The sequence below is a fragment of the Oryza glaberrima genome, chromosome 6 (genome assembly GCF_000147395.1).
Source record: "Oryza glaberrima chromosome 6, OglaRS2, whole genome shotgun sequence".
NCBI classification, from domain to species: Eukaryota; Viridiplantae; Streptophyta; class Magnoliopsida; order Poales; family Poaceae; genus Oryza; species Oryza glaberrima.
In genome coordinates this window covers 21,770,334-21,795,659 of record NC_068331.1, presented here as the reverse complement: position 1 = coordinate 21,795,659, position 25,326 = coordinate 21,770,334, and the positions used below count along the sequence as shown (strand labels likewise).

The following is a 25,326-nucleotide window of genomic DNA, read 5'->3' as shown; positions in this document are numbered from 1 at the left end:
GCCCAGTCTGTCTGCAAGAGCATTCGAGAGCAAAACGATTACCGCTTCGTGTGTTTCTGAGATGGGCAAGACAAATTACAAATTGGGCCGACATCAATCTCAAGCCCATATCTGCTTCGCAATAATGGGCCTGACGTCAATAGCAGTTCTGGCTCGTAAAAATATCAGCCCAACAAAATAAAATTTGATGACTTTGACACTATTCGTTGCCGGTTGTTACTTCGATTGAAATTAACACTTGTGATGACGACAAGTAGGGCATCTGAGTCAAATGGCTGTGGGCCATCGTATAAAATAATCAAAACCCATTGTAGAGTGTCAAAAATTAAAATCTCTTGCCCAACAAATATGGATCACACTCGATCTACAATGCAATTATGACATCCTGGACTCCTGTTTGGGCAACCATACCACCATGGCAAAATTTTGCTATATCTTAGCTAACTAAATGATTCGTATTTTTCCTTTCATCACCTCGTCCATGCGGTGGTTTTTCGTCCGTCCCCCTCCCCTCCCGCCCCCCACCCCCCCCCCTGAAAAAAAATCCCAGTCAGAATTTCATCGCACAACCCCCAATCCAAGTCCTAGTCGAAATTCCATCACACAAATAAAACTGAAGCATAAGAATCGGAGACAAGAACACTAGAAGAAAAATAATACCAGAAGGAGAGGGTGCCACCATCGCCGCTGAACTGCCGCCGCCGTCGAAGGGATGCCGGTCCGCCGCCGACTCCCCTACCGCTGGATCTGGCGGAGGGGAGTCCGGGCCGCCATCGCCTCCCATGCCTTCCCGTTAGATCCGGGATGCCGGATCTAGGCCGTCGCCTCTCCTCCCACTGGATTCGCCGGAGGGGAGGGCGCCGCTTGGAAGACGACGGGAAGGGGTGCTGCTCGGAAGACGACGAGGAGGGCCACCACGCGGAAGACAACGGGGATGGGCGCCGGGGCAAGGCCGCTCGACGGCGGCGCACTCACCCCCGGGCGAGTGTGCACACCGACGAGGGGGCATGCGCCGGCGCTGGGAGGGATGGGATTTTGTCCCTCCGACGTCGGCGCCCGGCCGTCCGATCGAAACCCTAAGATCGGACGGCTGGCACTAGCTGGACCGAATTGAGCCCAAGTGGAGGCGCGCGGGGGCAGGGTTCCCCGGCCCAGCCCCAAGTTGCGGCCCGGGGAGGTGGGGAGCGCCCGCATGAGCGCATAAGAGGTCGTGGGCCGACCGGCTAGGCCAGGAAAAATTCTAATTTGGGTCCCTAAGCAACACTTTTTTTTTATCACTATACACACTCCGTAATCACCTGGTGCAACACATGGACACTTTTGCTAGTGACACCCAAAATTTATGTAATTCATTGGTAGACATCATAAAAACGTGCTATGACTTTAAGATACTAAAGCAAATTGGTGCCGACTGGGAAACCGCCATATATAGGTGTTCGATTTCCCAGCCAACACCTAGTAGGTGGCACCGATGAGGAGAAACAAAGGTGTCGGTTTTAGAACTGGCACCTTTGAGGTTTCATGGATAAAAAAAAATAGCTCGATACATTAACTTGATTCGAGCCGATGCTTCGAGCAGCTCTCGATCACCACTGAGATCATCACCATCCCAATCACCCGAGGACACAATCACAAAATCAACATCCGATGCCATCCCAGAGTATACAAAGAGAAGATCAAAATCAACAAAATCATAGATAGAAGAACACACAAAAAACACCACTGTCATCGAGCGGGTAGCCCCCGTGGTCGCGGCGGTGGATCCTCTTGCCACCATGCTCGCGTCTAGATCTAGCCTGCCATGAGAGAGGAGGAGGCGATGCAGGCGAGGAGGGCTATCAGTGGCTGCAGCGGCTGCAGTGGCGGAGAAGAGGAGACGCCATGGACGAAGAGGACCGTCAGCGGCTATGGCTGCATCGGCGGAGAGGAGGAGGTGCCGTGGGTGAAGAGGATTGGTGGCAGCTGCGACGGAGAACAGGAGGCGCGATTGTGGAGGCGAGCAAGGATGAGAGTTGAGGAAAAGGCAGCTGGCGCCCGTGCCAAAGAGATCATCGGCTGCCACCTGCGCTGGAGAGGTCTTCTAGATGGGAAACGGAGAGGAGAGGATAGGAGACTTGGAGAGGATAAGGATGGGGAAAGGAGATAGCTAATTAGAAACGGTGACTTTAAAAAAATCTATCTCTTCTCTCATGGTCTCACCCATGCCCAGCCACGGCTCAGCTCCTGGCAGGTGTCGATCTTTTTAAAAACCGGCACCTATAACTCTACTATAATTGTGGCATCGATTATTGGTATCAATTTTTTTTAATAAACCAGCACTTACGAGCTAGGGATCACATTTTTAATAAACCAACACTTTTACGAGGGATCAAAGATATGGGTTTTCAATTTTAGACACATTCTAGGGGTGGGAAGGGATCATAAGTGTTGGTTTTAGATAAACCGGTACCTTTAAGGTGTCCCGTATAAGGGTTTCTGTACGTAGTAGTGGCACCCTAGGAAATTTGTAATTTGCTGGAGGATAATTTCGTCTCAATTGGAGAGATAAATTATCAAATATATGAGAATGTTGCTGGGCCATATGCTTCAAAGATATAATTGGAGTAAAAATTTGAAAATTTGGCAACTATAAATCTACCATCATTCCAAACACACCGGTAGCATATATTAAATTGCATCTTCTCTCCAGCCTCAACCTAGAAGGTTTTGGCTCTAGGCGCATTCTCGTTTATAATAATTTATCTCTAATTGATTCGAGACTGCTCTCCAGCAAATTACTAGATTTTTAGGGTGTCTTTTAGCCATGACATAGCAAAATTTGCATCGGTGGTATGGTTGATTTGGGTCGCAAAATAAACAATATGTATTACCTTGGTTTGGGTCGCAAACCAAGATTAATTAGAAGATGGGTATTAACAACAAATAATCTTACAGGGAGAATCTCAAGTTTGGGGTGACATTTAGGATTTTGCGATTTTTCTTTGGATCAAAGAACAAGAACACACGTCAAGGTAGTAGATATAAACTTGTTCTTTCTCTTCATTCGTATAAAATGGTGGAGTATGAAGGATCCCCGTATTTAAAGATATCTTGAAGAAAAAGGAGAGGAGATATTCTAATAGTTTTCATATCACCAATACTACATTGTTTAAATGGTCCACAACAGCTGGAATTCAATGGAAAGAAATTAATAATCGCACAACACTTCCTTTATATATCTGGTAAAAATTAACTTGTCATGACGGGGGTTTCCTTCATGTCCCTCGACATGCATGCATGCCGCCATGTCGATCGATAGGTCAGTGACCACGCCCAATGGTACCACCACCACCTCCACGGACGCTCACGCGGGTTGCCACGGGCGGAGGAGGAGCACCGCCTACATAGCCAGGTCCATGAACTGCATGTTTTTTTTGAAATTTTTCAGAGGTAATACGATTTTAATGAAAAATCATAAAAATATAGGTTGGTTAGACGAAATCACAACCGCAATTCGATAAGGTGTAAAAGTTTTTTAAAAAAGAGAATAATCACTGTAGCGCACTGTTCATATGGACATGCATATCGAACATTGGCAGTACTTTTTTATTTTTTTAGTGGACCAGCTACCTTGTCGAACCACGGTTGTTCGACAGGGTGCTAAACTTGTGATTTCGTCTAACCGACTTATATTTTTACGACTATTATTTCTTAAAAATCTTTTTTTTTTCTCAAACGCAATGCAATGACGATAGTATAAGACTATTATTCAAGGACTTACTCGAGCCCCTACCGGCACCTCCAATGTCAACGTTGGCATCTGCAGCTGCAGCAGCCGCTGGCCTGACGAGGAGGCCGCCGCCGATGATGGCGAACGTCAGCAGGAGGAGCTGGATGGCGAACAGCACAACAGCGCGAGCCCCGGAAGCAGCCATTAATTAATTCGTACTTTCGTAAATGCGTCCCCGTTGCTGATTTGCATTTCCCTTCGTAGCTTTGCTCTTTTATAGCCTCTCGGATCGGACTGCTACGTCACAGTAGATCATATCGATCAATCGATTTTTAGATGTAGTGTGTGTGTGAGCTTGCGTTGCGTGTGGAAACTAGGCACTGTTACCGGCCACATATATGTTCCGACGAGCCGCGGGAGTCTTTGCCTTTGTCCTGCGTGTAATGCCAAAGAGGGCTGCTACGAAGTAGGATCCCGTTATAATGGGATAGACATATTAACTATTCACTTGTACGAGTATCGCAGATATCAGGTCCTAGGTATCACATGTACCGGGTAACAGGTATCACAGGTATCAGGTACCATGCATACAGCTGGTACCACAACAGGTATCAGGTATTAGTTACTGTCTCAGAAGGGTATCACATTCCAACGGGATACCGTTGTCTAGGTTTTCTGAATGCCAAATTAGCTTCATGTCCGTGGCAACGGGTGATCTTTGATCCGCGGTATAAAAATCTTCCTTGGTGGAGTTGAAGCAATCACGCACGTGCGTACTTTCTCCGTCTTAAAATATAAGTGTGAGTCTAGATTTATAGCTAAAAGTTATTATATTTTGGGATGGATGTCGTAAAAGCAGAAGATACAAGCCGTCTGCCAGTTTGTATGATAGGCGGCCGATTGTCGTAGCCTTGATCTCTGTACCGGTCTTTGCACGGGTTAAGATTAGACTTCTGACCATCAAAATATTTTTCTACCGGATTATAATTATATTAGTCGACAACCCATACGTTACACAGGTTTGTATACTGAAGTTATATAAAAGTTTAACTATAAATATTTTTCTTATTTTGAAAAGCAGTCAATTAGATTAAAAAAACTCATAGTTTATTACAACTTGCTTATGCTAAATTAAACTTAGCTTGGATAAGAGAGATGGACTAGGTTATAGGGAAGCAAACAATCGAACTCCAAACACACCTTAAAGCCTTGTTCAGTTAATCCATCCCAATGGAGAATTGAGAGGGATTAGGAGGGGATTTATTCCACTCCTATTATAGTTTAGAATTATTCCCCCTCAATCCCTTTCATTTGGAGATTAACCGAATAAACCATAAGTGAATGACGCCTAGCCCTCCTAGCTTCTTCAGTCTGTAGCATATATCATCATCCTATAAATCAACTCTTTTTGGACAAATCTTAAACATTAGAAATCAGCTCTTCTGGTCACGGAGAGAGCAGCTTCTATGATCATCCTATTTTGCTAATCTTCTCCGTGTCCCACTGCAAAATATTACAATTTTCTATCTTATACGGACCAGACAAGTTGATTAGTTAACATTCTCTGCTTTTCCCGGCATCTATTACAGTGTGTTCGGATGCCCATTTTCCCAACCCCTTCCCCTCGTTTTTCGTGCGCACGCTTTTCAAACTGCTAAATGATGTGTTTTTTTCAAAAAGTTTCTATACGAAAGTTGCTTAAAAAAATCAAATTAATCTATTTTTTAAAAAAATTTAGCTAATACTTAATTAATCACGCGCTAATAGACCGCTCCGTTTTTCGTGAGTAAGCTAATACTTAATTAATCACGCGTTAATAGACCGCTCCGTTTTTCATGAGTACTGTTCCCGATTGGGAACAACCTGCGAACACATTGCTGCAGTGTTTGGAAACGGGATAGGGGCAAGACATTTTGGAGTTTATCGAGCTTTAGGGTAAGCACCGGTATCATGCCAATAGCCAATAGCATGAAAATCACATAAACAAGCCTATCAACTATGAACAAATAGATTTTGAAAATGACGATACCTAATTGCATACAAATCATCCCCATCCATACACTACAACAGAATTTCTAAATAGTGCCTGTTGGGAAACCCCTTCAGTGCCGGTTTTCCCAACCGGCACTATGAAGACGGCACAGATAAGAGAACTCAACGGTGCCGGTTTACAATCAACACCTATAACAAATATAGGTGCCGGTTGTAGGATTCCCAACCGGCACCTAAGATGTTTCCACGAGCAAAAAAAAAAAAGGCTCGATGAGACGATGCTCTCAATCATCTAAATCAAGAACACATCCATCAATACATTTCACCATTCATCCAACAACCAAAATCAAGAACACATCCATCAACACATTTCATCATTCATCCAACAACAAATTAAGTTCCCAATCACCCAAATCAAGAACACATCCAACATCATCCAACCCCAATCACCCAAATCAAGAACACATCCAACATCACAGAGCCATTAAACAACAAAAAAAAAAATCAAAATCAAACACCTGCGCCGGCCTCCTCCACCACCACCAGCAATCGCCGAGGTCCGCCGCTCTGCTACCAAGGTCGCCGCCTCCGCCGCTAGATCGGGCGGAGGGGGGCGCGGTGCCGCCCTGCCGCCTCCGCCGGGCCGCCGCCCACAGGAGGACACCGCCCCCGCCCGTGGGGAGCTCACCGCCGGCCGCGGGAGCCCACAGCCTCCCCTCCGGCAGGATCTGGCGAAGGGGAGGGCGCGGCCGCTGCTGCCTCCGCCAGCAAGCCACCGGCTGGGCAACGAGAGAGAGTAGAGGAGGGCGCAGCCGCCAAGCCGCCGCCGCATCACCCCTCCCCTCCGCCGCCTCCCGCCAATGCCGCCGCTGGGGCCCCCTCCCCGGATCTGGCGGAGGGGAGGGACGCCGCCGCCGCCGCTCCTCCAGCCGCCGCACGCCGCCGAGAGAGGGGAGAGATCGAGAGAGAGTCGAGAAAGAGGGGAGAGTTCGAGAGAGCGGAGAGAACGCCTGGTACTCTGACCTTATCTCCTCGTCCTCGACGCGTTGTGGTGGGGCTCGCCGGCTCGGCTCATCCCGACTCGGCTCAATTCCATGTGCCGGTTTTGTTAAAAAACCGACACCTATAATAAGTTATAGGTGCTGGTTTTAAATTTTAAAGGTGTCGATTTTTTTTTAAAAAAAGACAAAAATAGGATAGGTGTTGGTTTTTATTTAGAACTGACACCTATTATTACTTCTTGTTAGTTGTGATGGTTGATGATATAGCTGTTTTTGTGATGTGTCTCTATATGTCCCAGAGAAGACTCCATTTATACCCATTGTTGATTATAGTGGAAGCTTGGAGTGGACCGTAGGTCCTTTTTTTTTTAATCCTCACACCAAGGAGGTTTTTCCATGTATTTATTGTTCTGGTTTGCATGTATTTATTGTTTTTCCCCTGCTGACTTTTTAGTAGAAACTATCCTCAAAGTTCATGGTAAGACAAGGGATTATATTGTGTGAAGTATATTTGTCGGTTGGTGAATTGTAGTTTGCACATTGAAGTGATTTTCGTTCAACCCCAATAGTATCTTGGAGTAACTAAAAGATGGAAAAAATATCTTGGTTTGGAGAACTAACTAAATTAAAGAAGGAAAGAAAATATCTAGAGTAGCATAGTTAATTCGATTCAGTTCATGTTTCCAGCTTACCTAGGGGGCTAGAGCATATATATTCAGGCCCTATCTGGATGATAAGAATATCATAGAAATTTTACGGGTTACTTTTGCAAAAAAAAAATTCAATTCACTTTTTCCAACAACCTTAAAGCTCTCCTAATTGGCAAGCAGTAAGTTTTTTCTCGATACCATATACTGTACTGTAGAGTGACAGTTGACCCTGTCGTCAACACAACAGTGATGTAAAGAAATCGACATCCAAGTACACACAAATTCAATACTACCTTGTCCCAAAATAAGTGCAGCCAAAATAAGTACAACCGTGACTATCTATGTCCAACATTTAATCGTCCGTCTTATTTAAAAAATTTATGAAGAATTTAAAAAATTAGTCACACATAAAATACTATTCATGTTTTATCATCTAATAACAATACAAATACTAATCATAAAATAATTTCAAATAAGATAAACGGTCAAATGTTAAATATGAACCGTGCAAAACTGTGCTTATTTTGAGACGGAGGGAGTATTTTTGAAACAAAAGCACCGGACGGTGCACAGAAATTTGGTAAACCGTACATAGACTTTGACCAATATGTTGAAGAAAAAAAAACAGGTGCATCCACGCTAGAAAACAAAATTAACTGTAAAATATCCAACCAATTTTTCTATATACCAAAAAAACTACCAAGTTATATCAAATATTAGCAAACAGTGATATAACTATATTTATGTGTATTATTTCACACAGGTTCAATCAATAATCTATATACGACGATAATTCTAAGCTACTTAATTATCTATCTTTTTTTAATTGTTGGAACAATTATGTTCATTGCACTATATATAAATGACTTTCTCAAGCTCCACATATTCTTTTTCACATACAACCGAAATGTGTAGCCGTTTGTGGTGAGCCAAGGCTGCCCCAACCTCATTGGCTGCTTTTTTTGGAAATAGCTTTTGCTAGGCTTTTACTCGGTGATCAATTCTTATTTGATATGTTTATATAGATTAATTTGCCTATATAAATCTGTATTGAAGTATTAGCCAGTACATTATCTATCTTTGTTCCAAATATTAGTGTATCGGCTATTTCTATAATATTGTCTTAAAGCAATTGACAAAAACAAAAGAGACAATATTACAGCGGATATGGCATATTTAAGGTTTTGTAGAGCCGCATTCGATTTGGTTTAACTGTATTGGCTGAGTCCTGACGATGCGTCATCGGCTCTATTGGTCGATTGGCTATCGTTTATCTAATTACGGTTTCTGTTCGTTCTTACTGGTTGCAAGATCAAACCAGCTGGCACGCTCTTGACAATCGAGGCAAGTCTTAGACCTGCATTGGAGTGAAGCAAATGGTCAGATCCAATTTTTGCGTACGGTTGAGTCACCCATCTTCCCTAAAGTATCAGTAAAAATCACTATTTTTTCATGCGAGTGACGCAATCGCATGCGAAAATATGTTTTTTCATGTGCAGATGCTTACGTCGTCACATGCATAAAATAAAAATCCCTAAAAATCAAAACCCCAGCTCCCATCCACACCTCGATGGCAGCGGCGAGGATCCAACCATCGTGGGCTCGATGCCCGCGGATCCAGCCATCGCGAGCTCAATGACGGCGGATCCGGCAGTCGCGGGGTTGGCGGAGGTGGATCCGTCCGCCATCGGCTACCGAGCCGCCTGCCGCTGGCCATCACGAGCCGAGCCCGTCCCCGAGGAAGCCCGAGTCGGCCGTCCCCCGCTGCTACCCACCACCAGATGTTGCGGGGCCGAACCTGCTGCCTGCCGCCCAACACCTGAGGTGCCACCCGCCGCCACCACAAGCCACGCCCACCGCCACCACCGCCTGCCCCGGTTGCTGCCCGCCATTGAGAGAGGAGAGTAGTTGAAAGACAGGAGAGGAGAGGATGAGAAAGAGATCTTTTGAAGTGAGAAATAGATGGAGAGAGGATGAGAATGAAAACTTTTGAAGTGTTGAGAAGGACACGAGAAGGTAAATCAGACTTTAGGTGGATCACTAAAAGACCCGCATGCGAAAATTGTTTTGCTGTATGCAAAAGTACATATCGATTTTTATAGCTGTGACCAATTATAACTCGTCTACAACATAAAGAGAGTCTCTAAAAATTGTTTATGTAGTAGTGTCCATTGTAACGGGTAATGTTTCATTCTGTATACAGTTCTTCTTGAGCTAAGCTGAAGCAACCACGAGTGGAAGATGAAGACCAGCCGTCTGCCAGTTTTGTCTGATATGTGTCCGATTTTCGTAGCTTGATCTCTGTAGCGGTCTTTGCACGGGTCATGGAATATAGACTTCTGATAGTCAAAATACTTTTGTAGTACAAAATTAGTTAAGACATGCATAAAGATAGAGTTTGATATAAACTCTTAGTTAATACTGCATGTCAGTTAAAAACTATCATTCTTTCCTTTTCTTTATTATCTTTTTTAATAATGGAAAATAAATCCCGGTTTTTACTTTCAAGATGCTACAACTACTTATTAAAAAAATCCTCAAAAAGACACCGTAATCATATCTTTATGGTCTTACCTAGATCATATATTTAAGGTCTCATATGGAAGATAAAAATATCATAGAAATTTTACGGGTTAGTTTTACAAAAATACTTCGATTCTTTTCTTCCAGTCTCTTCAAGTGAAAAGTAAATCTCATTATGCAACCAGGATAAGCCACGTAGTAGAAAATCTATATGGACCAATGGATCCAGAAAACGACAAAATAGTGGAAAAAAAAGATGAGAAGTTAGATTAAAAATAAGATGGATTCTACCAGAAGCCTCTTGATCCACCGGGATAAAAAAGCCTCTTGATCAGGTCACGTCGCATGCTACCGGTGAGGGCCTGTTTAGATCCCTCTCAAAATTTTATATTTGTCACATCTAACATTTAAATACACCGACATAAAATATTAAATATAGGCTAAAAAACAACTAATTACACAGATTGTAATTAATATGCAAGACGGATCTTTTAAGTCCAATTGCCCTATAATTTAATAATGTGATGCTACAGTAAATATTTGTTAATGATAGATTAATTAGGTTTAATAAATTCGTCTCTCGGACTAGGGATAGATTCTGTAATTAGTTTTTTATATTAATACTTGAATACTCCATGAGATATTCTATATAATATCTTTACGCCCTTGGATATAATCGAGACCACCAGGTGAGCCGTCGAGGAGACTCACACGGTGGAGAGAAATAATAATTAGCCGTACAGCCCAAAAACCAGCGCTGTCCAAACTCCATCCACTACACACCACCAGTAGCGAGAAAAAAAGGGGTTTCTACTTCCTGTGATGGTAGAAAAAGGAAGGCCCCAAGCAAAAACAGTGCGTTGAATACAGTTAAGCAAAAGAGAGAGAATCTTTTTACTATAATTTAGAGTTTGCAGAAATAAATATCAAATAATACCATAAAAACACTTAAAGTTGATAATCTTCCCAATTGCTTTCCATTTATTGCTCATCTGATCTAGCCATCTAGGGTTTAATGAAAATATTACTCCACTTCACATGTAAAAAGACAGATGTTGATGTAAGTACCAATCTAACCTAATTAACAAGATGCATACAAATATAGTTTTAATTTGTTGATCAAGTTTTACAAGCGTTCTAAATTTAAAAATTGAAGTATATTCTATATACAAGAAAAAAGTGATCATAGTGGTTACTCATGGTTGACTTCATAGTAAAATTATTTCTTCAAAACACCCCTACATTTGTGCCTGATATTTTTTCCGTCAAATTTTGACAGCACATGAAAGGATGATGGTAAGAGTCAGGTGAATGCACGACTTCTTAGGCTAGTAATCTTAAGGATCTACTAGCTAGTGGAAAGCAGAAAGTTCTTTCTCGATACTATATAATCTGCTGTAGTCTGTAGAGTGATATATAGTTGATCCGTGCAAAAGGGCCTGTAGCCTAGTGGTTACAAGAGCCTCAGTAGCATCTGAGGTCCTGGGTTCGACTCCCCATGGGAGCGAATTTTTCAAGATTTAACGACGTTGTGCTTTCAGTGGTAGGCGACGTACCCGTCAACAGCGAGGCGCCTGTGGTGACTTCGTCAATCTCTCCAGGATTTGCCGGCCCAGTCTTCGAAGATGCTCATAAGGGTAGGGTTTGCGTGCGTGTGTTCACAGGGGTGAGTGCGCGTGCATTGTGAGTGTCTGTTTAGTAAACGGTAGACTTTGTTTTTTTTTTCCGGGCCAGCCAAAGCACGCCAAATTTATTAAGGGCTTATTTGAAATGGAAAAACAAAAAGAAAAAGACAAAGAAATAGGAAAAACAAAGTAATAATATGATAAGAATCTATGCGTAAAACAGAGAATTAAAAATCGTATGAAAAAACTTAAGAATGATCGTTGCGATGATTGACAAGGAAAAGCACGAATAATGGTAATTTAGATTTGATTGTCTGAATCCTATAACTTAGGCCAAATATACCTAACAATAATGTATTTTGCCTTGATCAACGCATAGGAATGAAAAAAAGAGGTTCATTTGGATGTAAATTTTCCTGTAAAATTCCTTTGGAATCGTGTGCAAAGAAAATTTTCTTATATACTTCCTTTGGTTGATTGCTTCATTACAATTCCCCCGTCTAAAAAATATAAGAGATTTTGATCGAATGTAACGCATCTGGACATCCTTTATCATCGAACCAAAAATCTCTTTAGGCCCCTTTGATTCGGACAAAAACATAGAAACTTTGGAGAATTTCAACTCTATAGAAAAATTTCCGATGAAAGCCTTTAAATTGTAGGATTAAATCCTATCATATCATTTGAAATTCATATGGAATGGACAATTCTATATGGATTTTGGAGAAAAATTAGCAAGAGCTCCAGCCTCTTGAAATTTTTTCCTATGAGTATATCTCTGTTATCAAATTCTTATGTTTTTCCTGCGACCTAATCAAACGGTTATTCATGTGTTTTTTCTGTGTTTCGCAATTCTTTGTTTTGCACTTACATTCCTATCAAAATCATGTGTTTTTTCTATACCTCTGTTTTTGCTATTCAAAAGAGCACTTATATTTTTGTACTGAGAGAATACGAACCATATGAACGGTGACGAATACTATAAGGTTTGATATTCCTATATTTTTCCTTCACTTCTCCTACAAACCAAAGGAGCCCAAAGATAGGAAACGTTGAAAAGAAAGGTCAATAAACATGGTGGTTGAGCAGAATGGCGAAACAAGCCCTGCCTAGCAGGGGTTGGCTACTTGGCTAACATCGTCCTTAGCTATGACCAGAGATCAAGGTCATGTTCCTCGAAAAAAAAAAAGAGAGGTGAAGGTCATGTTAGATAAAGATTAAGATTTTCGTGGCACGTTTTTCAAACTGCTAAACGGTGTGTTTCATGCAAAAACTTTCCACATGAAAGTTGCTTTAAAATATCATATTAATCTATTTCTCAAGTTTGTAATAATTAAAAGAGTAAAGTGTACGGGCGGTCCTTAAACTTATAGGGGTGTGTCATCTAGGTCCTTAAACTCTCAAAATGCATATCTAAGTCCCAGAACTTGTCATAGTGTGTCATTTAGGTCCCAAATCGCCACAACCTCTTCAGTATCCTAAGTGGCGTTGATGTGGCATTGCCACACGGACATGACATGGCATCATTTTGATTGACAAATAGGACCCATTTAAAATTTTTCCTTTTTCTTTTTTCTTCTCTTTTTTTCCCTTTCTTCTTCTCTCTGTGACCCGAGCAGAAGAAAGGAAAAAAAGAACAATGAGAAGAAAACAAAAAAGAAAAGGAAAAAGAAAAGAAGAAAAAAAAAGAAAAGGACACGTCACGTCCATGTGGCATGCCACATTAGTGCCACGTAGATCCTAGAGGGGATGTGTCGATTTGGGACCTAAATGATACACTTTGACAAGTTCTGGGATCTAGATATGCATTTTGAGAGTTTAGGGACCTATATGACACAACCCTACAAGTTTAAGTTTAAGGACCGCCAATACACTTTACTCTTATTAAAACTCAATGAATCATACGTTAATACCATCTCGTTTTGTATAAAAAACTTCATCTTCATCTTCATTTTCATCTTCATCTTTTATCTTCAAGAGAAAAGAATATAATCTAAGGTAGTTAGTCGTGCCAGATATGCCATTCTTCCAGATATGCCATTTTCTAGTTAGTCGTGCCAGATATGCCATTCTTCCATGATCCTGTTTGCTGTTGCACAAGCTCTCAGGTAACATGCTCGACCTTGAAAAATTGTGACGTTGCGTTCCTTCCAAATTGACCATGCCAAGACTTTGAAGTCTGTTGCTTGGAGATAAGTTTGTCATTCACAGTACGGTGATTAAACAGAAAGAATCTTTGAGCAACTTGCCTAGAGTCGAATCACTATATAAACAGAACAAACTTTTGATCTGCAAACTAACTAGCCTCTTCAAAAACATGGCAACTGCACTAATCATGGAGTTGCTGCTGTTTGTTTCCTTTCTCCTTCATGCTGGGCTAATGCAGTGCCAGTGGCCACCTTGTCCACACCCGAAACCGCAACCAACACAGCTACTGATCACCTAGCGCTCATGGAGTTCAGGTCAATGATAACTGGAGATCCATCCCAAGCTCTCGGATCATGGGGAAACCTGTCGATCCCAATGTGCCAGTGGAGCGGTGTCACCTGCGGCATGCGTGGTGCTCGTCGCGGCCTTGTCATCGCACTCCATCTTCCATATCTCAGCCTCCAAGGTAGCATTGCATCCTCCCTGGGTAACCTCACTTACCTCAGGCAGCTTGACCTCCGAGCAAACAGCTTCCATGGCATCATACCGTCAGAGCTCGGGCGCCTCGCGCAGCTCGAGCACCTCAACCTCAGCAGCAACTCCATCGGTGGGGAGATCCCTCCGGCGCTGGCATCCTGTGAGCGCCTCCAGGTCGTCAGTCTCCGGCGCAACAGCCTTCAGGGAGTGATACCTGCTGCCTTCGGTGATTTGTCAGAGCTCCAAGTTGTTGATCTGAAGCACAACATGCTGAAAGGCTCAATACCTCGGGAGCTCGCTTCACTGCAAAACCTTAAGGTACTCATTGTTGGGCACAATAACCTTACAGGAGACATCCCCGTCGAGCTTTGGAGTCTGAAAAGCCTCTCTTATCTCGATCTGAAAGCAAACATGATTACAGGGCAAATTCCAACAGACATTGGGAACCTTGAAAACTTAAGTGAGTTATATCTGAGTTTAAATCATTTGACTGGTCCTGTTCCTTCTTCTCTTGGTGATCTAAAGAAGTTACAGATATTGTATCTCGACAATAACCAGCTTTCAGGTCCTATTCCATCCTCCCTAGGGAACCTCTCATTTCTAGCAGTTATAGATGTCCAAGTAAATGGTCTAACTGGGAACATACCCGAGTCCTTAGGAAATCTCAACCTACTCAGCGTCCTTTCTCTCACATCTAACAATCTGACAGGTCAAATTCCGGACACTCTAGGAAAACTATACTCCCTTACAGAGTTTTATCTGAATGGGAATGAACTCGAGGGTTTGATCCCACCTTCAATTTACAATCTATCATCTCTCCTGTTTTTCTCTGTAGGACAAAACAAACTCAGTGGGTATCTTGAGAGTGATGTGGGAAACAAATTCCCTAAGCTCAAGCGCTACGATGTTTTTAACAATACATTTCATGGCACAATACCACTGTCCCTATGTAATGTCTCAACGCTTGAAATGCTTCAGCTAGCAATCAATTCATTTTCGGGGGTGGTACCAAACTGTCTTGGAAATCTTAAGAACCTGTTTGCACTATTACTTGGTGAAAACCAACTAGAAGCAAGGAACGATGAAGATTGGAGCTTCATTTCTAGTTTGACAAACTGTACTAAGTTGCAGTACCTAGCCCTTTCTAAAAACAAACTAGAAGGTGTGCTACCAAAATCAGTAGCAAATCTTTCTACGAGTTTAGGAACATTTGGCATTACAAATAACGCAGTGAGTGGGAACACACCTGAAGGAATTGGAAATCTTATTGGCTTGGTGACACTTCACTTGGGAGAGAATCTTCTTAACGGGACCATTCCTGATTCCCTCGGCAATCTACAGAATTTGGTTGAACTTGACATGACATTAAACAAACTATCTGGATTGATCCCTACAACACTTGGCAACCTAACAATGCTGAATAGAATCATCCTGGACGAAAATATGCTCAACGGGCCTGTACCTTCAAGTCTTGGTAGCTGCCCTTTGGAAATTCTCAGCTTAGCAAATAATCAGCTGGTTGGTCCAATACCAAAGGAAATTTTTCTCATCTCCACATTATCTGACTTTGTTTCCTTCCAAGGCAATAAGTTAACTGGTATATTGCCACCAGAGGTTGGTGACCTCATTAACCTTGCTAGACTTGATGTATCTGGAAATAGGATATCCGGGCCAATTCCTACCTCCCTTGGTAAGTGTAGTAGCTTGCAGTATCTCAGTATGCAAGAAAATCTCTTTGAAGGAACAATTCCATCATCCATGGAACAATTGAAAGGATTACAAGTTCTTGATCTTTCAAGAAACAACTTGTCTGGGCAGATCCCAGAGTTCATTGGAAGAATGAAGGGGCTTACCAACCTAAACATCTCATTCAACAATTTTGAGGGTCAAGTTCCAAAACTTGGAATATTTCTGAATGCAAGTACATTTTTTATTGAGGGGAACAGTGGCTTATGTGGAGGTATCCCCCAATTGAATCTGCCACCTTGTATAAACCATACATCAAAAAAGTGGTCTCACAAACTTGTCTTGGCAATCTCATTAGGAAGCATAACCTTGTGCATTATCTTGGCATGTTCACTGTTCATAATATGGAAGTCGAAGGACCACGTAAGAAATATCAGACAAATTCTATCACTCCCCAATGGCCCACGTATGAGGGTTTCCTATGCTGACTTAGTGAAAGCAACAAGTGGTTTTGCTTCTGAAAACCTCCTAGGAACAGGAAGCTTCGGTTCAGTGTATAGAGGAACAATTATGAATGATGGCCAAGAGGTGAGTGTTGCTGTGAAAGTGCTCAGACTCCAACAGAGGGGAGCATCTCAAAGCTTTCATGCGGAATGCGAGACTTTAAGATGCATTAGGCATCGAAATCTTGTGAAAATATTGACGGTTTGCTCAAGTATTGATTCCAGTGGTGTTGACTTCAAAGCTCTTGTATTTGAGTTTATGCCAAATGGAGATCTAGACAAATGGCTACACCATCATCTGTTGGAAGATGGGAACCATAGGGTGCTCAATCTTTCACAAAGGATAGACATTGCCATAGATGTAGCTTGTGCACTTGAATATCTTCATTTTCATAAGCCAGTTTCAGTAGTTCATTGTGATCTGAAGCCAAGTAATATTCTCCTCGACAATGAAAAAGTTGCCCACCTAGGTGACTTTGGACTTGCAAGATTCTTGCATGAAGATGATACAAGCCTCCCAGTGATATCAAGTGGCTGGGCAACAAGAAGAGGAACGGTTGGATATGCTGCGCCAGGTTTGCCTCTAATAACTCTTTTTTCCGTTTGATGCTAGCAAGTTCCTCATAAGACTGACGTTTCAGTCAGTCATGCTTCTATTCTCTAAAATAAAAGTTAGTTATTTGTTAAATCTCTTTAAAAAAATTAATTATGAATCTTAAAACAAATTGTGAATAGAAGGTGTGGACAGAATTGTATTGTTTAGCATAAAAATAAACTATGTCAAGTGTTAGATGTAAATATTGATCAAGTTATATGGGAGAAAATCTTGCATTTGATACTGTAGTGCGTGTTTCCCTTATCTAATAGTAATTACTTTGAATTAAGACTCAAAGCTTTTTAAAAGGTGATGTCATGAAAGTATTCCCATTTCGCAATCATTTCGTCTTCTAGATGAATAGTTGTTCGTACAAATGGTTACGTAAGCGAAATTCCTTATACAGATTGTTTGCCTTATGCAAAACTTGCTTCTTTGCTAGAAATTTATGTCACGAGTTATTGTTTTTAGAAGCTGGAAATGGTTTTCACAAGTTGCTGCCACCTTGAATAGATTGAAACATGTGCTCCGACTCTTCTATTACATATAAGGAAATGTAAGTTGCTCCACTACATCTATTTCAGAGTATGGCCAAGGAAATGAAGTCTCGACCCTTGGTGATACCTATAGCTATGGAATACTGCTGTTGGAGATGTTCACTGGAAAAAGACCAACAGATGATGAATTTGCGCATGATTTTAACCTGCATAAGTATGTGGAGCTAGCACTGAGAGACCAAGTCACCCGCGTGGTGGACCAAGACTTGCTATCAGCAACTGAGGACGGGGAACAAAAAACTCCCATGCCTGATAGCATCACAGGAATAGCAATAGCATCCATCACTTCAATTCTGAAAATTGGAACTCTGTGCTCCAAGGAACTACCAGCAGATCGCATGCAGATTAGTGATGCTATGAAGGAGCTACTGCACATCAAAGAGAAGTATCGCACACATCTGCCACGAATTGACGATCAACAAGTCAAAGAATAAAAACAAGCAGTCAAGAACAAAGACCGCAGGGCCAGATTGGGAGTTCTGAATACTTCTATCCTCAATTTTGTGTTACCCGAAATTATGAAATTACAAAATCCTTTTATCCTCAATTTTGTGTGATCTGAAATTATGAAACTAGTTGATATCCCACGCTTTGCTTCGGGATATGTGGATAAATGCATGTTATAAATTGTAGAAATAATAGATGTATATGTTTAAATAATATGAAAATGATGTGAATATAATGATTTGATATTGCTTGCATATTGAGTTTTAGAAATATAGCAACATTGTAAATTATATGTCACATTTGCATGGTATTTAAAATATTTTAGATAATAATTGCTAGTGGATGATGATGTGATACACTTGAATGTGATTAAATATACTTTAAATAATAATCGCTGGTGGATGATGATGTGGCAAACTTGCATGTTGAGCTTTGGTTGTTAGTGGTAATCGACGGGATTACAAAATCTATGGTATACTGTATGTTCGGGGAGATGAAAAGATTAGCAACCATTATATATATATATATATATATATATATATATATATATATATATATATATATATATATAAAGATGAATAACGCCACTATGCATCTCTTACCAGCGCGAGAGAGTTAAAAATGAAGAGCAATTAATCCATTTATGAGTTGGGGAGGGAGGGCAAACCGAGAGAGGAGAGCAGTCAGTCGTCGAGTAGATGAGGTCCATCAGGCATCACCGATGGCAGAAAAAAGCGCACCTTTTTGCCACCCGAGCCTTCGCCAACAGGATCGCCGGTCGTGGCCCGCGCCATGCGCCTTCCAGATCCCCGCCGCCGACCTCACCAGCCCGATCCGCCCGCGCAGCGGCAGAGCTGGAAAAAAGAAAAAAAAGGAGGATGGGGACGATGTGAGCCACCTCTTAGGCGATCCGGCCGCCGCAGGGAGCAAAAGGCGGCGGGCGGGCGGGCGGGGGAGCGAATCAGCGAAGAAGCGCGGCGTGAGGAAGGCGGGCGGGCGGCACAGTGGCAGCACGCCGGCCCCCCTACCACGGTGCGTCGGTGCCACCCGCAACAAGGAGAAGTGGGTGCGCTGCTGCTGGACGGGATTTTTAGTCCGGAACCGGCCCATTCCAAGCGCACTTACTGTACGTCGTTGTACCATTTCAGCCCAAATGCCCAACATTATGGGCTGGGCCCCGTTTCCTTGCGAGGAATTCTCCCATTAGGTGTTTGCAGGGTTAATTGGATATATTTTTTTTAAGATAATGGATTTTCATTAATCTGGTCTCTATATCCACGAAGGATATACACAGAAAAAGGATACTAGAGCAATTAGACTCACACCTCAATTAGAAAAAGAAAAGACCTACACCTCACCACGCCCTGCTTCCCGACAATCTCTCCTGAAACGGCCAGATTCGGCTAGTGAAAGTCTTCAAGTCTCCGCCATCCCTAGTGCCTCGTCAATGACCTCTGCTGATGCCATCTTCATCCGCTTCATTTGAGTTGACACCACACGCCGCTGGTAGCCTACCGTCATTAGTCCTCGTCTAGTCAGAACTAGCTAACTAGATGTACGTCGACGGGATCCGCTTCCACTTCGTCCGATTCTTAGGCCTTCTCTACCCATAGGTCTGCCACTATCGTTGGGATATCCTCCTTCACCTCCCGGACTTCTAGCCCGCCATCGCCCCTAGGGTTAGCGTTCGCCTGAGTTGATTAAGGACCAAACTCTATGTTACCAACTAGGTATATAGTGCTGCCACATGTGTTAGTATGGGATGATCTTAGCTTGTTAAGTTGTTTAATGTTTAGCCTTGCATATTGGTAGGCTGGAGAAGAATGAATTAGCCTGAGCGATGATTCATAGGAACTATCTAATTTAGGCGACTAAGTTTATCCAATTCAACGTTATAGTGTCTCGTGGGGGAACGGATGTATTCGTTGCTATGGCGTTAGGTTTAGGGTGTAGGCCCGCCACCTAACGGCTCTAGGAGTAGGGTGGAGTCATACTTGTCGTTGCTGAATGCAAGGCTAAACATTAGGCAATATAATGACTACGTTGTGACCTCTAGTCCATGCTCAACATGTAGAGTGTGTGGTGCTAGGCCGGCACCAAACCAATTTGAGTGTAGCTTCTGGGCTTCTATCACATCATGTGGATTTATACGAACTCTGTAGAGTTAAAACTAATCAGTTAGCTGTGCTCATAGTCAAGAGCAACTTAGGGAAGTAGCATGACTATAATTTTATTCTTTCTATAAACACTATGTAAAATGGTTGGGAATAGGAACTTGATGATGTCTTTGATTTATAATGATGGCTTGCTATCATGGAAGGTGCAAGTGTGATTCTTTATGTTTTATAACAATGTTGATAATGAAAAATGATGATTACGTTGCTACAACTATTTATATTGATCACCATGCTTTACTTTACATACACGTTTTAGAAAATGCTTTACAAATATGTTTGTGAAATATTTTGAAACAATTTAGCTTTATGCAAATGAACCTACCAATAGCTTTTCCTTGATATTTAGAGCTTACATATATATAGGGTTGTATTGTCTTGCCAGTACATTAACTGTGTTAATAACTAACACTTGTATCTTTTTGTGGGTTGTTGATTAATTTGTTTTGCAGGTTTAGTTGAGTGCAGCGGGTGCTGTTGATCTTTTCAGAATGGTTCATTAGGGGTCTACCCTAGTTGGCTTCTTTATGGGTCTTGGGTAAATAAGCTTCCGTGAGAACTATTAATTTGTCCGGTTGGCCTAGGTATATCTAACTTCTGTTTTAATCTAAAGTTAAATATTTGAATACCTTAATACTCTATGCTAATGCTTAGATGAAAATTTAGTTAGTCTCTTATGATGGACTAGTTAGACATGAGTATGGATGTTGAACAAACGAGATGTTGTAGAGCTTAGTAAATTGAGTCAAGTCTCTTGAGATGTGTAACATATCTGGTCGTTACCTTCGTATGGTTTGACGGGTATGTCTCAGGCTGAAGTTGACTGGCACACTAAGTCACAACAATCTCTTTTTTCTTTCAATATTCGACACTATGTAAATTATATTGAATGATGTTTAATTGTGATCATGGGCACATTGAGACTTGGGTGGCTATTATGTGTGTATGGATCCCACTCTTCCAAAACCATGTAGTGATCACAATTAATACAATTAATACTGGACAATATAATTTCTGGGTGTCCTGACCAGGCTTATCCTGAAAATCGATTTTGTAGTAATATGGGCTATCCTCGTCTCTTTTGGCTTACGAACTGCGTTATGTCTAACAAGCTGAAACATTAACTCAGCTAGTTACAAAATGTAATGAGCCAAGTCGAGCGAACCACCACGAGCCGAGCGAGCTAACAAGCTAGCTATGAGCTTTTCATCCTGCCAAGTCACCATTATATGGCATAGTTTCATATATGTCTTACTTTCTACCTTGTCTTCTGGAGTATTTATTTTGTGTATCCTTGTATTCTTATGTCTTCGTCTCTGTCAATTTTAATCATCATCAACACGCTGGAACAAAGAATAAGAGCACCTGCAGACAGTGGATATAAAAGTTGTTCTCACATTTTATTCATATAGAATGGTGGAAGGATCCCCATATTTATAGGTAACTAGAAATTAAATACTATCTATGCAAGTGATTAATTAACTTGCTTAAAAATTTGGTACTATCCAGGGGTTTCCTCATGTTGCTTGACGTGCATCCGCCATGTTGATAGGTCAATGGCCACGCCCAATAACCTCAGCGCCGTGAGGAGGTCCACTGACTACGGGCGAAGGAGGGCTCGTGACAGAACCACCACCACTACCACCACGAACTGCACAAGGATGTGAATTTTTCTGAAACACATTAACAACTGATAGGATATATATAGAGCAGCAATATAATGTAATATTGTAATGCATGCAAAGACAGTTTAAGGACTTACTTGACCCTGGAATTCCAATGGAACCTCTGCCACTTGCTGCAGTTGCAGCAGCCGCTGGCCGGACGAGGAGGCCGCCGCCGATGATGGCGAACGTCAGCAGGAGGAGCTGGATGGCGAACGACACAACAGCGCGAGTCCGGGAAGCAGCCATTCGTGTTTTTTTGTATACACGTACGTACGTTTCCCGTTGCTAAATTTGCATTTGCCTTAATTAATTTGCAGCTTTACTCTTTTATAGCCTCTCGGATCGGAGAGCTGCTACGTCACTAGTGACTACGTCAAGTCGTCGATAGATCGACCGATCGATCTTTTAATTTGGATGTAGTATGTGTGTGTGATCTTGCGTTGCGTGTGGAAACTAGGCACTGTTACCGGCCACATTCTAGACGAGCCGGCAATAGTCCTGCCTTTGTCCAGCGTGTAATGCCAAATTAGCTTCATGTCCGTTGCAACGGGGTTATCTTTGATCCGGTATACAAATCTTCTTGGGCTAGTTGAAGCAACCACGTGCACGTAAGAGCTGAAGAGACAACCCGTCGTCTGCCAGTTAATTTGTATGATAGGCGGCCGATTGTCGTAGCTTGATCTCTGTACCGGTCTTTGCACGGGGCAAGATATAGACTTCTGACCGTCAAAATACTTTTGTAGTACACAATAGTATTACTTTCCTTAATTTTTTTCTCATGTGCCGGTGATGGATTTTAATCACTTGACGGATGTCTCCTTATATATTTTTACTTCGTAAATATGATATAAATCTCTATCTCTACTACTTAAAAAATAAGAGGTGCTTCCGTCATCCGTCAAAAAAACCGAGCGAAAAAAACTGGGTGAAAAAAGAGTCCGAACCAAAAAAGGAGAAAAAACCGGGAGAAAAAAATGTCCGATCCAAAAAACGGAGCCAAAAAAACCAAAAAACCAAGGGAAAAAAACCGGGCGAAAAAAAAGAGTCCGATCCAAAAAAAAAAAAGAAAAAAACCGGGAGAAAAAATATCCGATCCAAAAAATGGAAAAAAACAAATTTGTCCGATGCAAAAAAATACGGGGCAAAAAACAAAAAAAACGAAGTGAATCGGTAAAAAAAGGGCGAAAAAAATTAAAAAAAACTGTCTGATTCTGATTCCAAAGAAAAAAAGAATTATACGTGACACGGTAAAAAAAATCGACCGGGCGAAAAAAACCGGGCAAAAAACAAAAAAAAAGTCCGATAAAAAAGGGGCGAAAAAAACAAACATGTACTATAAAAAAAACCAAAAAAAGGAAAAAAGTCGAAATGAATACGACTCCGTCGACTCGGTAAAAAAAGGGTGAAAAAAAATATAAAAAGTCTGATTCCAAATAAAAAGAAATTATATGTGACGTTAAAAAAATGGAATCCTATTTATATCTAGAAAGATCCGACACTATAAGAAGTGGCAAAAAAAAACCGTTCTTAAAAAAAATGCACTAAAAAAAAGGTGGAAAAAATTCTAATTTCTATTCATTGTTTTATAGTCTGTTTATATCTCATCTTTATCTCTAATCTAATCTAATCTAACTATTTAAAAAGAGAAGTTTCTACCGTATATTAAAAAAGAAATAAAAGCCTGACAAAATAAAAACGGTTTAAAAAACGCGTGAATAAAAAATATCAGAAAAAAGCGCAAAAGAAAACGCGCTAAAAAAAGTTCCGTAGTCCGTAAAAAAACATACGAGAAAAAAAATATTTCCATCATCTATAAAAAAGCAAAAAAAAAAAAGCATACGTGGAAAAAACTATTAGAAAAAAGTGCTAAATTGGACACCTGGTCGGATAGGATCCGTCCACTTTTTTTCCATCTCCTACATGACTTTTGTTTCGTCATCTATTCTCCTGTATTGGAGATCCTGCACATCTTCGTAGGCAATTATCATACTATTTTTGTGAAGTATAGCTACTATTCTTGATAACATATTATATGAAATAATCTTAGAAAATAAATATATTTTAATTGTTATATAGAGAAGAGTGGACAGCGACTCTATTTTGTGTAGACTTGATCATACGAGGCAATGTAGGATTTGATTGGTTGCAAGAATGAGATTAAAAGAATATTTTAGATTATATGCATGTTGTCATATGAATAATCCAATTATTTTAGGTAAAGCAAACATCGTAAGGTTGCCATCATCGAGATTGAGTTATTACATTTAAGATGTTCCAATTTTCTGATTTTCTAATTGTCATCGACATGGTTATGCATGAAAAACATATATTATCATTACGTTTTTTTCACCCGTTGCAACGCACGGGTATGTTTGCTAGTAGTAATAAAAACTTAAAAGAATTAGCAATATATTAGCATCTACCACTACATAAAAAGGAAGACCAAACTCGGCAAATAAAGGGAGGGTAGAAGAAAAATATAGTAGTGGCTCAATGCGAGTATTGTTCACAATTAGGATTTGTCCTTTTCTTTTTCTTCTTAAAGTGTGGGTTAAAAATTTTTATATCAACCTTTTTACTACTTAAAAAAAGGTTTTTGCACAGGCTCCCTTGCACATCCCGTGCGGTCATTAACTGTAGCTGCTTGTGCGGTACGCCGAAGGTGACGGCAAGGACTGCACGTGGAAATTCAGGTGGTCGGTTTAGATGGGGCCCGCGAAAATAGATTTCGCAGACAGTCACTGTCGATGTGGAAGCATAGGTGTATCACTTACAGTGCCAGGGTATAAGTAAGATTGATAAAAAAAAAAGATTGGAGACAAGATTTTTATATAGGTTCGGACCCCTTAACTAACCGTTAATAGACCTACTCTTAGTTGGTTGAAACCGGTGTTGCTTTATATATCAGTATCACACAAGTATAATATTTGGGACTACCCAATCTAGTCTCTGTTGGCTTGGCGTCATGGAGCTCTCACACCTAGCCGATGACTAGTTTATGTAAAATCAAGGAGTTGATTTAGATTTTGTGACGAAAATATTGGTGGTTTGCTAATGTGAATTTGGAGATTTTATAAGATGGTTGATTTTGTGAAGTGTGTAGTTTCGGTTGACCCTGGTGGTCAGACCGGTCGTGTGCCATCGGTCAAACCGCAGGTGTTGCGGCAGTCAGACCGGCTGGCCCAACGGCCAGACCGGCAGGATCCTGATCGTGTTGGGTTTCGGGTTGTTTTGTTGGATTTGGATATTTCCTTCGGGGATTTGGCTTCTAGATGGTTTCTATGCGTATGGATACTGTTGTTATACTAATGTGAGTCAAGTTGGGACGAACTTGGGCTCGGAATATGGTTTCTTGGTTGTTGCATGTGTAGGTGTTGCTTGAGGACTCGGGAGAGTGTTGCCGATGATAGATCGGAGTCAACTTGGGAGAAGTTGATGTCCAGGGATCAAGAGATCATGCGGGATACAAAAGGCTAGAGGACAATGCACGTGGTGATGAAGAAATCCATATGGTATACAAGAGGGATTGTGTACGTATGGAAAGAGGAATCAAATTTGGAAGGGAGTCCAAA

General features: G+C 41.4%; 1 protein-coding gene across 1 annotated transcript; it reads left to right on the top strand.

The window, feature by feature from the left end:
- The first annotated feature begins 12,649 nt into the window (after window positions 1-12,649).
- LOC127777001 (receptor kinase-like protein Xa21) lies at window positions 12,650-17,900 on the top strand. The gene is given in 3 exon segments (XM_052303526.1): window positions 12,650-12,665; window positions 13,887-16,958; window positions 17,461-17,900. Coding segments are annotated over 3 exon segments (3,528 nt in total).
- The last annotated feature ends 7,426 nt before the right edge of the window (window positions 17,901-25,326 follow it).